The 12741-nt window shown below is 43.6% G+C and overlaps 1 protein-coding gene across 1 annotated transcript in view; it reads left to right on the top strand.

Annotated features, from left to right (window-relative positions):
* LOC126297996 (KN motif and ankyrin repeat domain-containing protein 3) overlaps nt 1-12741 on the top strand; it is a 381284-nt gene that overhangs the window by 196304 nt on the left and 172239 nt on the right. Inside the window, exon 5 of the mRNA XM_049989312.1 lies at nt 10715-10848. Within this exon, the coding sequence (XP_049845269.1) occupies nt 10715-10848 (134 nt within the window). The remainder of the gene's footprint in view (nt 1-10714; nt 10849-12741) is intronic.

The following is a 12741-nucleotide window of genomic DNA, read 5'->3' on the forward strand; positions in this document are numbered from 1 at the left end:
TTTTAACACTGAAACATACAGATGTTGGATAATCTATTAGTACTAGATTTTCCCAAGACGAAGAAGGATTAGTATTTAATGTCGTATAAATTAATATGAAACACAAGCTCGGGTAGTGCAAGAATGGCGAAGCAAACAGACCGTGCCGTTTTCAAAGGAATCGTCCCAGCAGCTACACTACCTGACCAAAAAAGGAAGGGGGGGGAGGAAACGAAATGAAACTTCACGGGTTGAGATTGTATGTGATGTTGTTTCAGTGATTACATTATCGAGCCAAATTTACAAAGAACGTTGCAGAATGAGGTTGCACCCCCTCTGGCCTGGATGCGTGCGCTGATTGGTTGCGAAGGGTGTGATGAAGCCGCTGCATCCTCTTCTGGGACAAGATGGTCCACAACAGTTGTAACATTCTCGATATCCTAGATACTGCCACTGGACAGGAGTTGACATCTAAGCTGGTCTCAGAATGGTCTATCGGGGGTAGAGATATGAGGATCTTGCTGCCCACGGTAGTAACTCAAGATAAAGCAGGCAGTTCTTAGACACACGTGGCATGCGTGGACGGGCATTGCCCTGTTAGAAAATCGCACCACGATTTTTTCACATGAGAGACAACACACGAGGACGCAGGGCGTCCGTGGCATACCGCTGTGCCATCAGAATTCCGTTACTCACTACTAACCGTGACCTGAAGTCATTCCCGTCGGCTCCCACACCATATCGCTAGTAGTAACACCTCTGGGCCTTTCTAAAACATGGGAAAAATGAGAATTCTTCCTAGGTCGCCAGCAAACTCGGCGACGATGATTATCTGGGGCAGTGGAGAGCAGTTGTTTATCGCTGAGCACAACGCTACGCTATTCATCAGCATCCCATGCTTCCCGGCCACGATGCCACATCCGTCGCAGCCGTTTGTGTTGTGGTGTTGAGGGAAACCTATACATAGGACGGTAATTCCCTAGTCCGGCTACTGCTAGCCTGCAATCAATGGCTTGGGACGACACAGAATGTTGTAAGGAGTCTATTACTCCCAGAATGAGAATTTCACACTGCGCTGATATGAAACTTCCTGGCAGATTAGAACTGTGTGCCGTACCGAGACTCTAACTCGGAACCTTTGCCATTCGGGGGCAAGTGCTCTACCGTCTGAGCTACCGAAGTACGACTCACGCCCCGTCCTCGCAGCTTTACTTCTGCCAGTGTTTCGTCTCATACCTTCCAACTTTACAGAAGCCAGCAAGAGAGCTTTTGTGAAGTTTGGAAGGTAGGAGACGAGGTACTGGCAGAAGTAAAGCTGTGATGACGGGGCGTGAGTCGTGCTTGGGTGGCTCAGACGACATCGGCACGGTAGCTCAGCGTGTTGGGTCAGACGGTTAGCTACCCTTTGTAACAAAAAACTGAGTAAATGGATCGACGTAGAACCTAAACGAGTGTCATCGGACGTCCGCCCAAACAAATTCAACGAACGGTCGCGAACAATAATGAGATAAAAAATATACGGTAGAGCACTTGCCCGCGAGTGGCAAAGGTCCCGAGTTCGAGTCTCGATCCAGGACACATTTTTAATCTGCCAGGAAGTTTCAGTCTATTATTTGTTCTAGGATGGCAGGCCCAGATGTGAAGTGGTTTCAAAAATGTTTAAATGGGTGTGAAATCTTATGGGACTTAACTGCTAAGGTCATCAATCCCTAAGCTTACACATTGCTTAACCTAAATTATCCTAAGGACAAACACAAAAACCCATGCCCGAGGGAGGACTCGAACCTCCGCCGGGACCAGCCGCACAGTCCATGACTGCAGTGCCTTAGAGCGCTCGGCTAATCCTAAGTGGTTTCGATGTGCATGGTGCACAGTACGACGATTTTCTTTTCTTCTCAGTCATATGTGGTCGACCAGAATCTTGTCGGCGCTTATGCCTGCCCTTGCGTTCCCATGCAGTAGGACCACCGTCACTCCCGAATGCCCCACAAAGATGGATATTGCACGATTCAACCAGCCGGCCACATGGAGACTCCCAATGACACATCTTTTAAACACTGTCAGATAGTGATGAAGCTGTCTCATGTGAGTCCGCGGCGTCTCCCTGTCCTTCACAGAGATCACTCAACACCCGACGCTATTCGCGCCAGTTATACACCGTACGAGTCCTGGTAACAACACTACACACAAACAACACTAGAGATTTGCCACTGTAATCATTTTCGTATCCGCTGATAGTGTGTGTATGTATACGAAGTTACAACGACATCCGATCTTCTGCGTGCTTTAATTTTTTTGTCAAGCAGCGTATTTACGGGTACCACAGAAAACATTTACCGGGACGGGCGGACGCAAATAGAAACCCAGTCCTCCAGACTGGGAGTCCTGCGCTCCAACAGTACCCTTCCCGTTTGTATTGTGCATATGTCATAAATCTAATTCAAGGATAAGCTTTAAAGTTCTAGTTCTAGCACTGAAAGTCTTTTTTTTGTATTTTTTTCTATTTTTGATTCAGTTCTCTTTTATATATGAAATGTATTCGCAGTTGCGGATATGGACAACCACCACCTGTATAATGCGATGACGACAATCAAAATTTGTGCCAGACTGGGACTCGCCCCGGATTTCCCGCTTATCACGAGCGTTGCCAACTGGCTACCCAAGCACGACTCAGAGCCACATACAAACTTCCACATGTCGTCAACCATGAGCCTAAAACCTGTTCTTGTACATATATTACTGAAACGTCCCCTTACAAAAATTGTACATGACTGTGCTTAAACTGACACACAATATTTTTAGCGCACGCAATCTGACTTTCAAAAATCCCTACAAAAGAATGGCCCTGACTAACATTAACCTATACCTTTCACAAATCACTTACCTCACCAAAAATCTTCGTTACTCGAACTACTGCAATAAAGAGAGCACCACTACTGACAGCTAAATAAAAGATTCAAACTACTGAAGGCACTAACTACTGATAGGCATAGTTAGCAAATGAAAGATTTTGATAGAGAACAAACAATGTATTTACCTTAATAGTGTTCAAAAGTCATAATATATATCGGTTCATAACATCCAGTCTTACAAGTTTACTGTCTGTGATGGACACACGTCCAGATCATCCCCTCTCAAATCTCTGCCATCTCTCTCCCCACATCCACCACTGCTGGCGGCTCACCTCCAACTGCGCAACGCTACACGCTGTTAACATCCTGCTGCCCAACATTACAATAGCCAACAACTATGCAAACCAGCCACAGGCTGAACACAGCACAGCCAGTGATTTTCATACAGAGCGCTACGTGGCGTTACCAATATAAAAACCTAAACAGCCTACTTACATTACGTATACAACCGGTACAGGGGAGACATTATACTCGAAAGTCACTTGCCCGGGGTCGGATAAATACGATATTGCAGTACCTATGTTATCCCGAATTACGATGCATGGTTCCTTCAAGTGACTTTCAGGTGTAATGTCTCCCCTGAAATGGGTGTACCAGTAGAGGTTGTAGACACATGACATAATGAAGTTTGGGTCTGGCCGTAAGTTGTGCCCGGGTAGGCAAACGATTAGCCGACTGCTAGCGATAAGTGGGAAATCCTGGTTTCAATTCCCAGTCCAGCACAAATTTGCACTGTCGTCATTCCACATACAGCTGATGGTTGTCCATATTCCCAACTGCGAATACATTTCATGTATTTCATAACGGCTGTAGTCGCCACAGTGCCTGTTCCTATATCACAATTCGGAATAACACAGACACTGCAATATCGTACAGTTCTCTCTGAGTTCAACATCCTTTGTTTACGGTTTTTGCAATGAGTATATTCCATCCATCTGCTTGTTATCAATGTATCCATCTACTGGTGTCATAATCTCTTTATTTTTCAATAACAAATTTATTCAGATTGAGCACGTCGAAAATCGGAAAGTATCAAGTATGGTGAACAGAATGAATAATTCGATAATTCGTCCTCTAGATTTCCAATAGTCGAATGTCTTTTGTGGGCATGTGCATTGCTGTGCGAAGGATGATTTCTTTCGTTTGAATTCGAGCTCTCTGCTCACTTGTTCCTCATTCATTTGTTCTAGAAGACTTGAGTAATGTTAGATAGTTATCGTTTCCTCTGTTTTGAAGTAATTAATAGAAATAAATTGTTTCACACCTCAGAGAAAAGTGGCCACACCAGTTCCAACAGATTAAAACGACTTCGAGTTCAAGCGCACTGGATTCCCTCCAGTGGGTGCTTCATTTTTTTAGTGACACGATGGGCCCACAAAACCAGTTGAATTCTTTTTGAAATGTCCCAGACATCGATAAAACATTTGTTTTTTGCCGCCTTCCTGCAAAATGCAGCACCTACTTGCACAAGGTTACGCCCTGTAAATATTACTGTAGTCGTTTTTCTGGTATGCCTTTAGCGTCAATTGTTTCACAAACGCTTACTCACCCATCGTTCAGTCTTACATTGTGTAATTTGTAGATGGTATCGGACGTAGTCGTAGTTTTGGAAGTCCTTCACCAACATCATCATCATCATCATCATCATCATCATCATCGAGAGAAGTACGGCCACATTTGCCTTCTGTCATATATTTCTTAAATACTGGGAAAAGATTCCTTACAAACCTGCTCCAACTTTGGTCCAAAACAAAGAATTTTATGACAGCACGGTTTTACAATTTATCCATTTAAAGATTTTCAGTACAATTTGTTTAAAAATTCTAATGAGCAAAACTACTGTGAAGAGCTAGTTGACACTTTTAACTACGTAGCTGCGGAACGTGTCACAATACACGAAAAGCTCTCAACGTCATTTATGAAACAGGGCGAGTAACTTTCTCGTTATCATCGTAAAGAAACCAAGTATAGCCTAATACTTACGTTATTCACACCACTAATTAATGAGACTCCAGTGCTTTTGCGGGTACAACACCAACAAAAAACATATTGATGTGGTGTGGAACAGACAGCTGCCGGGTGGCAATCTTTTGGAAGTGGTCTAGTAAAATTGTATAATTCTCTAGTTAAATTATTTCTGGATTTATTTTATTATCAGAAAAGAATATTACAGTAGGTCACACACAGAGTGTTCGAAAATTCCTATTACATAATTCTAGGACTGCTAGAGGGGAGTGAATACATAATATTTTGAACATGAATTAATGTCCGGAAACGTACAGTTTCCGTGCTACAGCTGTTTGAAAACATGTTTGCTAGGTAGGTATGCAACAGGGTAGTCATGGTGGAGGTTGGTTACGTCGGATCGGCTGATGTTATTTGACGTCTGTACTACCTCTCTGACCTGATTCAAGCCTCATTCGCATGTCTGTGAGTATTTAGACCATCACGGTTGAGTACACGTTTGCAGAATATACCGAAATGATCCTTCTGAATGGCAAAGCTCACGGTAATGGAAGAGCTGCTCGTCGCCTTTATCAGGATCGTTCTCCAAAACGTCCGACTCCATCGCATACCCTTTCCGCCACAATTAAGCAACGGCTTCAGGAAAATGTACCTTCGCCGTCAGCGGGCGTGACTGTGGTACCGGGAATTTCCGAACACCATGTATGTCAGTAGAATATAGTTTAAATTACAATTTCCCTTATCATACCGAAGTAACTGTAGTGTGAGCTCAGTGTTCAATAACTGACAACAAACGCGGAGGTATTCATAGTCGGAATGTAAGTGACATTTATTTACGCGATAGTTTACGTAAATAAAAAATAAACGAATGCTTCTGGTGATATTATTCATAATGAACTGCACATCCGATTTTCTCTAGCTCTTAGAACTCTGTGTTTTTATTTTCCTGAGGGTCATTCTTTGCTTGCATCGAGTGTGCCTTGAAGGTGAATTAAAAATCCGAGCACATCGCACTACATGCGTGGACAAAAACTTCTGTATTGCCGCATGTCTTGATTCGGCAATGCTCTCTCTTTCCTCATAGTTTTTACTAGAAGACAGTAATACCAAAACGTTTCTCGTATATTCATTTTAAAAAAAGTTAATTTCCCTACATTGGAATACGAGAAAATTAGTTTTACTTTTGGTTCTAAATACGCAATATTGTGCAAGAAATAGATGTAATGAAAATGGTTCAAATGGCTCTGAGCACTATGGGACTTACTTAACATCTGAGGTCATCAGTCCTCTAGAACTACTTAAACCTAACTAACCTAAGGACATCACACACATCCATGCCGAGGCAGGATTCGAACCTGCGACCGTAGCATAGATGTAATATAATTACTCCCGAGCGAGGTGACACTATGGTTAAGGTACTGGGCTCCTGTACGGGAGAGGCAGGGCTCAGATCCTCATCTGACCGTCCTCAGTTTCCTTAACCACTCATACTCACCTGAACTTGTGTTCTGTCTCCAATGATCACGATACCGCGAGATCATTAAATACAGTCGATATTCCTCATGATGCATCTGTGTGCAAAGCAAAACTCAAAAGTAACTTAATTTGATGGTTTGCGATAAGTGTGGCGTATCGGGTTTCACCCGTCCTTCCAATAGAATCACCTGACCCCACCTCGCGACCCGACTCAAATATTCAAATGTCCCTGGCTTCTCCCATCCTTTTCAAATTATCAATGTTGGTCTATTTTCTGCTTTGTGGCAGGGAATAACTGAAACAGTAGCTGCTGTCAGTCACATGTGTTCCCTCCTGCCGTTTTGCATTCCTATAATTATTTTCTCTATGACATATGTCTCTAAAGTAGTTGAACACGTATTTGGGAAGAAATCGACTACACTCTGGCTTTTGAGAGGCTTTCCTTGCCGTGGACACAATACCGTCATTAATGCCCAACTCCCCTTGTTCATGTTACATATACAGAGTGGTCCATTGATAGTGACCGGCCAAATATCTCACGAAATAAGCATCAAACGAAAAAAACTACAAAGAACGAAACTTGTCTAGCTTGAAGGGGGAAACCAGATGGCGCTATGGTTGGCCCGCTAGATGGCGCTGCCATAGGTCAAATGGATATCAACTGCCGTATTTTAAAATAGGAACCCCCATTTTTTATTACATATTCGTGTAGTACGTAAATAAATATGAATGTTTTAGTTGGACCACTTTTTTCGCTTTGTGACAGCTGGCGCTGTAATAGTCACAAACGTATAAGTACGTGGTATCACGAGACATTCCGCCAGTGTGGACGGTATTTTCTTCGTGATACATTACCCGTGTTAAAATGGACCGTTTACCAATTGCGGAAAAGGTCGATATCGTGTTGATGTATGGCTATTCGTGCCCAGCGGGCGTGTGCTATGTATGCTGCTCGGTATCCTGGACGATATCATCCAAGCGTCCGGACCATTCGCCGGACAGTTACGTTATTTAAGGAAACAGGAAGTGTTGAGCAACATGTGAAACGTCAACCACGACCTGCAACAAATGATGATGCCCAAGTAGGTGTTTTAGCTGCTGTTGCGGCTAATCCGAACATCAGTAGCAGACAAATTGCGCGAGAATCGGGAATCTCAAAAACGTCGGTTTTGAGAATGCTTCATCAACATCGATTGCACCCGTACCATATTTCTATGCACCAGGAATTGCGTGGCGACGACTTTGAACGTCATGTACAGTTCTGCCACTCGGCACAAGGGAAATTATGGGACGATGATAGATTTTTTGCACGCGTTCTATTTAGCGACGAAGCGTCATTCACCAACAGCGGTAACGTAAGCCGGCATAATATGCACTATTGGGCAACAGAAAATCCACGATGGCTGCGACAAGTGGAACATCAGCGACCTTGGCGGGTTAGTGTATGGTGCGGCATTATGGGAGGAAAGATAATTGGCCCCCATTTTATCGATTGCAATCTAAATGGTGCAATGTATGCTGATTTCCTACGTAATGTTCTACCGATGTTACTACAAGATGTTTCGCTGCATGACAGAATGGCGATGTACTTCAAACATAGCTCGCGTGCGGCTAAAGCGGTATTGAATAGCATATTTCATGACAGGTGGAATGGTCGTCGAAGCACTATACCATGGCCCGGAAGTTCACCGCATCTGATGTCCCCGGATTTATTTCTGTGGGGAAAGTTGAAGGATATTTGCTATCTTGATCCACCGACAACGCCTGACAACCTGCGTCAGCTCATTGTCAGTGCATGTGCAAACATTACGGAAGGAGAACTACTCGCTGGTGAGAGGAATGTCGTTACACGTATTGCCAAATGCATTGAGGTTGACGGTCATCATTTTGAGCATTTATTGCATTAATGTGGTATTTACAGGTAATCACTCTGTAACAGCATGGGTTCTCAGAAATGATAAGTTTACAAAGGTACATGTATCACATTGGAACAACCGAAATAAAATGTTCAAACGTACCTACGTTCTGTATTTTAATTTATAAAACCTAACTGTTACCAACTGTTCGTCTAAAATTGTAAGACATATGTTTGTGACTACCACAGCGCCATCTCTCACAAAGCGAAATAAGTGGTCTAACAAAAACATTCATATTTCTTTACGTACTACACGAATATGTAATAAAAATGGGGGCTCCTATTTTTAAAAAAACGCAGCTGATATGCGTTTGACCTATGGCAGCGCCATCTAGCGGGCCAACTATAGCGCTATCAGGTTTCCCCCTTCAAGCGAGACAAGTTTCGTTCTTTGTATTTTTTTGGTTTGACGCTTATTTCGTGAGATATTTAGCCCAGTCACGATCAATGGAACTCCCCGTATAATAAGGTACAAATAAATATGACAATAATGCGTGAGATGAATAATGTAAGACATATACAACTACAAATTAGCGCAATGATTTCAAATACCGCTGTGCGTTGGATAATGAGTTATCACCGGATATCAAGATATTTTGCTTTCGCAGTTATGGTTAACAATCATTCAAGAAGCGATAGCGTCGATCTGCCTAGTGACTGAACTCTTCCATTCACTATTCTTCACTTTAAGCTATATGAATTTTCTTTGACTTCGTCAGCTGAACAACATGCCGTATTATAACAGCTTGTCTACAAGGTGATTTCCGATTCCTCTCCAACCTTATGATATTGAAACATAACATTATCTGTGCTACCGTGGAGCAGTTATCTGCTGCGCTTGTTATTCTCTTACTGGATACATGTTATCTCCTGTGCTGCTACCTGCAGATGTTGTATCTGCTGGCGTTCCGACAAGACCGCATTCCGAAGTATGTAGCGTGTAGATTATATTTTTGTTGTTGTTGTCTGTATTCATTATGAACCATTTTATGAGTTTCATTCTCCCCCGTACTCCTATGAAATTGCTAACACATAACACGATTTTCTCGTTCTTAAGGACAGACTGCTGTTGCACAGGTTCCATCTCGTAGTTAATTGCTGTTGTTGTTATCTTCAGTCCAGAGACTGGTTTGATGCAGTTCTCCATGCTACTCTATCCTGTGCAAGGTTCTTTATCTCCCAGTACCTACTGCAACCTACATCATTCTGAATCTGTTTGGTGTATTCCTCTCTTGGTCTCCATCTACGATTTTTACCTTCCACGCTGCCCTTCAGTACTGAATTGGTGATCCCTTGATGCCTCAGAATATGCCCTACCAAACGATCCCTTCTTCTAGTCAAGTTGTGCCACAAACTCCTCTTCTCCCCAATCCTATTCAATACCTCATTAGTTATGTGATCTACCCATCTAATTTTCAGCATTTTTCTGTAGCACCACATTTCGAAAGCTTCTATCCTCTTCTTGTCCAAACTATTTATCGTTCACGTTTCAGTTCCATACATAGCTACATTCCATACAAATGCTTTCCGAAACGACTTCCTGACACTTAAATCTATACTCGATTTAACAAAAATCTCTTCTTCAGAAACGCTTTCGTTGCCATTGGCAGTCTACATTTTATATCCTCTCTACTTCGACCAACATCAGTTATTTTGCTCCCCAAATAGCAAAACTCATTTACTACTTTACGCGTCTCATTTCCTAATCTAATTCCTGCAGCATTTAATTCGACTACATTCCATTATTCTCGTTTTGCTTTTGTTGATCTTATATCCTTCTTTCAAGACACGGTCCATTTCGTTCAGCTGCTCTTCCAGGTTCTTTGCTGTCTCTGACAGAATTACAATGTCATCGGCGAGCCTCAAAGTTTTATTTGTTCTCCATGGATTTTAATTTCAACTCCGAATTTTTCTTTTGTTTCCTTTACTGCTTGCTCAACGTAGTTAATTACTGAATGAAAATATAAGTTTGTACTATATAGTCTGTGGGTAATTAGAGGGCGTCCACTATTTCCCGTGCGTTGTACGCAGCATGGCAACGCCATTGTTAACTGAGACTGGAATGTGACCCACCGCGTCTTTACGGCTAAATGACGGCAACCCTCCGTCCCCCCACCTTTTCTGTCGCACCTCGGCTGGCTCGGCACACTGTAAGGGGACGCAGCCACACTGACATCCACCGTCGGTCGACAGCGACGCTGCTACATGACAAATTACAGGGGGCTGGAGGTGGGGTTACGGGAGGGGCTCGGAGGGGATGGTCGGAGGGTTGAAGTAGCCGCCAGACAGAGCGCCTGTCCTTTCCTGACCGCTTCCTTTGTTCACGAGCTTCCCAGAAGGTCTCTCTTCGCATTCCTGCCGGACCTGGCCAGATGACCCGTAGAAACCGCAGAGCCCAGGCCTTGCCTGAGGCAACAGTAGCGTGACCAGCTGACGGAAGACTAAAACGCAGCCCCGGTTGTTGCAGACGGGCTGATGAACGGCGACATCAGCGACGAGGTGGATGGCTTGGCCGCCTGCCGCACGGACTTCGAAGCCAGGAGTCCAAACAGCGTGGCCAGCGCCACTTCTCCCAACGGCCTCAGCACCGGCGCATTGCAGGTAACTACAGCTTGTCTCCACCCTCTTATACTCTTTGTGAACCGTGCAACTTGCGTGACATAGGGTGATAGGGTGAAAATGTGGCCTTCAGTTCGAATACAGGTTTGATACAGGCAAATCGCGCGAACTTCGCTATTTTTAGATGATCACAAGCTTTGTAACTTGCCCAAATCTCTAGTTAGCACCAGTACCCGAACTCCACAACTAACAGCAGATCCACGATTTTCTCTTGGCCACTACATCAGAAAGCTACATTGTATAGTGTCCCGAAAAGAGAGTATAATACGAACATCAACAAAACTAAAACAAGGTTACTGCACTGTAATACAATTAAATCAGGGATGCTGAGGAAATTAGATTAGGAAATGAGAGACCAGAAGTAGTAGATGAGTTTGCTAGTTGCCCAGTAAAATAACTGAGGATGGCCGAAGTAGAGAGGATATAAAATTCAAGGTGATAATAGCAAGAAAAGCATCTCTGAAAAAGAGGAATTTGTTGAAAATGGCTCTAAGCACTATGGGACTTAACTTCTGAGGTCATCAGTCCCCTAGAACTTAGAACTACTTAAACCTAACTAACCTAAGGACATCACACACATCCATGCCCGAGGCAGGATTCGAACCTGCGACTGTAGCGGTCGCGCGGTTCCAGACTCTAGCGCCAAGAACCGCTCGGCCACTCCGGCCGGCGAGGACTTTGTTAACATCAGATTTCAATTTAAGTGTTGTGAAGTCTTTCTGCAGATACTTGTCTGGAGTGTAGCCTTGTGTGGAGGTGAAACGTGGACAATAAGCAGTTCAGAGATTGTGAAATGTAGTGCTACTGAAGAATGCTGAAGAGTAGATGGATATATCGAATAACAAATGAAGACGTTCTGAATCGAATAGGGGAAAAATATGTCACAATTTCACAAAAAGAAGCGACCGACTGATAGCACACATCCTGAGGCATCAAGACAATGGCAAATTGGCAATGGCAGAAAGTGTGGAGGGTAAAAATGGTAGGTGGAGACAAGCAGGATCAAATGTATGTATACTGCGGTAGTTATGCAGAGATTGAGAGCATTACACGGAATAGAATTGCATGGAGTACTGTATCAAACCAGTTTTCGTTCTAAAGACCAAAACAACGACGATAACCAATGTCTTCGATTGGGAGCAAATTTCTGTGCTGGAACATTCGTGTTCAGCGGAGTCGAGTACAGTGACGTAACTCGTGAGGAAGTTTCCAGTAACAATCCCTCATTGTGTTTGTGTTGATCGGATGTCCTGGTCTGGGCAATTTCCGATGATACCTACGTCTCGTTCTGCGAATTTCGATCCTTGTGTATGTAATGTCTCGATGGTGCAACACACTGACCATGTCGCTGTGTTTCCCCAGCTCCTTAATAAGCAGTTTTGTGGGGCGCTCGTCGATACAAACTTCAACTTTTTCTTTTGTTGTAGTTGTTACCAATTTTCTGCCTAGTGGAGATGGATCAAGTGTGTTATTCCGGATGCACCTTTACAAAATTTGATCTCATCCTATTTAAAACCTTTTCCACTGCGGTGTTCTTTTTTTTTTTTTTGTGCCCTGTTCACCAGCATAATTCACTTTCCTATGATTTCTGAATGTAAGGTTTGTATAATAAATCAGGAGTTGTCGGACTTTTTAATACATTATTTTTACACTGTTGGGGGTTGTTGGGGTTGTTTTGGGGGAAGAGACCCAACTGCGAGGTCATCGGTCTCACCGAATTAGGGAAGGACGGGGAAGGAAGTCGGCCGTGCCCTTTCAAAGGAACCATCATTTGCCTGGAGTGATTTAGGGAAATCACGGAAAACCTAAATCAGGATGGCCGGACGCGGGCTTGAACCGTCGTCCTCCCGAACGCGAGTCCAGTGTGCTAACCAC

Source organism: Schistocerca gregaria, chromosome X (genome assembly GCF_023897955.1).
Source record: "Schistocerca gregaria isolate iqSchGreg1 chromosome X, iqSchGreg1.2, whole genome shotgun sequence".
Classification (NCBI taxonomy): Eukaryota; Metazoa; Arthropoda; class Insecta; order Orthoptera; family Acrididae; genus Schistocerca; species Schistocerca gregaria.